Source organism: Octopus bimaculoides, chromosome 23 (genome assembly GCF_001194135.2).
Source record: "Octopus bimaculoides isolate UCB-OBI-ISO-001 chromosome 23, ASM119413v2, whole genome shotgun sequence".
Classification (NCBI taxonomy): Eukaryota; Metazoa; Mollusca; class Cephalopoda; order Octopoda; family Octopodidae; genus Octopus; species Octopus bimaculoides.
In genome coordinates this window covers 24,385,420-24,388,665 of record NC_069003.1, presented here as the reverse complement: position 1 = coordinate 24,388,665, position 3,246 = coordinate 24,385,420, and the positions used below count along the sequence as shown (strand labels likewise).

Below are 3,246 nucleotides of genomic sequence, written 5' to 3'. Positions count from 1 at the left end.
CCATTTTGTCTTTACATCTTTCGTTCAATTTCCAGAGGCGACCTGCCCAGCAATTCCAAACACCCCTCACCTGACCATCGATGCCAGCGATGCCAATAGATATAACTCAGTCGTAAATTTTTCTTGCGCTAGTGGTTACACGGTTGATGGTTCCATAAAGATTTTTTGCGGAATGGACGGGAAATGGTCGAAACCCATCCCTACATGTAAAGGTAAGTTGTTCCTTAATATTGCTCCCTCTAAATTTCCTTCCCTGAGTAATATATGACATCCACCTCACCCAACCACACACACGTTATTATTATTATTATTATTATTATTATTGAGAGAGCAGCGCATGCCATTAAAGTGAAACTGGGGTACAAATATGAGAAGCCCAGTATACCCATCATGACTATCCGTCTGATAGGAGTACACCAGGTACATGCATCACAATTATATGTGCGCGACATAGGGATCTTATATCAAGCTAAACAGCGCATGACCTTGCAAGTGGGGCCCAGTTAGAATTTTCTCCAAGTCGAGTAGCCCATCCTACTCAAAAGGTCCCTGAATAAGGGTTCTTTAAGGATGATGAACAAAACACCCATGTTTCCAAAGGTGAATTATCCAAACCTTAAAGAATTCCTCTCAACACATGGCTATGATGCTCCCCCCACTACTTCTGCTCGTGATCAGAGATGCACATATCATCAACCACTAAGGAATATGCTCAACTGGTTACGGTCAAACAACTGACTAGCAAATCTGTGGTATTGAGCAGAATATTTGCTGTAGTCAATCTTTTATACCAAAACAAAACAATGTGCATGATAACACTTCCAATCAGTTAAAATCAGAAACTGAGAGCTACTGTCTGGTACTGCATCAGGGCATTTATTATTATCTTTAATACATTAAAAATGAACTTCAGTCTTGCTTGCTTGCAAGTACCAGTCAAGCACTGGGGTCGATGTAATCGACTTACTCGCTCCTCGAAAATTTCACTACCACTACTACTGTAACAGACAGACAGACAGACAGACACCGACAGATTGATAGATAAATAGTTAGTTATATTTTTAGTATGAAAGAAAGATAGGCAGACAAAAAGACAGATATGCACATCATTAATGCCTACAAATCTCCATATATACCTGTCTATTTGATCCAAGAGAGACAAATAGAATGAGACAAAGATGCCCTTTAGTAGACATAAGCAAAAAAAAGTGGGACAGACTTCCAGCAAAGATTTCTCATTTTTTTTCTCTTTTATTTTTGTTTTCCTTTCTTCCTCTTGTTCACTAATCTTTTCTCATCATATTCCAGAAATCAAATGTGTCGTTCCTATTACTTCGTACTTTAATACCCCTGATAAAGTCGTCCCGTATCAGAGTGTCATAGTTTTCAAATGTCCAAAGGGTTTTGTGATTGAAAACTTGAATAAGAGTACCACAGGTGTCATATGCAATGAAAGGGGTACCTTTGGTTCCCCTCCAAAGTGTGAAGGTAAATTGATTTTTAATTGAATTCACTTAAATTTAAGGATTATTTTTTGTTCAAAACATTTTTTTTCTTTTGCTACATTCACATATGTATCGAATTTGCCACATGTTGGTGACACTGCAAAGAAAATCTTCCTGATTTTTTCGTGACATTTTCTTCTCCTTTAAAACTTGTGGCCTTGTGCTTGTATTGGAATTCTGTATAAATCGGAGGAATCTTTAGAGCAGTGGATCTCAGCCAAGGTCCATATAAGACTTTTGATGTCCATGCAACAAAAGAGTAAATTGGGTACACAGGTGTAATCAATTAGCTAACTTCCCCAAAATTTCAGGCCTTGTACCTATAATAGAGAAGGTTATCATTATTGTTATTGTTATTATTATTACTATTATTATTATTTAGGCAGCAAGCTGGTAGAATCATTAGCGTGCTGGACGAAATGCTTAGTGATATTTTGACTGTTGCTACATTCTGAGTTCAAATTCTACCGCAGTCGACTTTGCCTTTCATCCTTTCAGGGTCGATAAATTAAGTACCAGTTACACACTGAGGTCGATGTACTCGACTAGTCACCTCCCACAAAATTTCAGGCCTTGTGCCTTTAATGGAAAGGATTATTATTATTATTATTATTAAAAAATGAAGTAGACTGACATATCAAATTTTGAACCCGTTGAAGGTACACGAGATACCGAAATATCGTTCAACAAATTTAACTATGGAACTCTTCTTCTTTAATTATTTACATATTCCTTCCAGAGGAGACATAGCAGTCCTAATATTATTTATTATTATCTATTATTATCATTATTATTATTATTATTAATATTATTATCATTATTATTATTATTATTGAGCGAGAGAGCAATGCATACCATCAAATGACACTGGAATGCAAATGATCACGGTGGTGATAATGGTGGTGGTGGTTTTGATGATGATGATAAAAATATACAATAAAGGAATTTCTTCATTTGTTTTAGATTACAATGAATGTCAAGCGAACCCTTGCAAACAGAACGAAGTTTGTTCTAATACTGAGGGAAGCCACAGGTGTGACTGTCGGAAAGGTTTTCATAGAGTGAACGGCGTTTGTACAGGTAAGGTCCTCACAAAGTACATGTTCTTTGTCTGTCTGTTTCTCTCTCTCTCTTTCTTTCTCCCTCTCTCTCTCTTTCTTTCTCCCTCTCTCTCTCTCACTCTCTCTCTCTCTCTCTCTCTCACTCTCTCTCTCTCTCTCTCTCTCTCTCTCTCTCTCTCTCTCTCTCTCTCTCTCTCTCTCTCTCTCTCACACACACACACACACACAAACATACACACACACATTCACACACATATATACATATACATATACGTACATGCACACACATGCACAAACATGCAGACACACACATACACACACACACACACATGCACATACATATACACACACACACACACACACACAAATGCAGAGGCACGCATACCTGTGTAAGATTAATAGTGGCAAAAGACTATCCAGTTCCAATGAACAAATGGCGCTGTTGTAGCTGTGGAAATGCAGAGAGAGAGAGAGAGAGAGAGAGAGGAGACACGCTGGAAATAGCAGTCAAAACTTGACTCTAAAACCACATTGAATGTTCATATAGCACCAGGAGAGAAGACGAAGAGACGAAATGAACTAGCAAAAAATGAACTTGCAAAAAATTTCATGTGGTTTTAGAGTCAAGTTTTGACTGCTATTTCCAGCGTGGTGGTATCTTTTAGATACCCTAAATTATA

The 3,246-nt window shown here is 37.7% G+C and overlaps 1 protein-coding gene across 1 annotated transcript in view; it reads left to right on the top strand.

Annotated features, from left to right (window-relative positions):
* LOC106880948 (CUB and sushi domain-containing protein 1) overlaps positions 1-3,246 on the top strand; it is a 13,330-nt gene that overhangs the window by 7,035 nt on the left and 3,049 nt on the right. Inside the window, exons 7-9 of the mRNA XM_014931131.2 lie at positions 36-212; positions 1,309-1,488; positions 2,469-2,585. Of these exons, the coding sequence (XP_014786617.2) occupies positions 36-212; positions 1,309-1,488; positions 2,469-2,585 (474 nt within the window). The remainder of the gene's footprint in view (positions 1-35; positions 213-1,308; positions 1,489-2,468; positions 2,586-3,246) is intronic.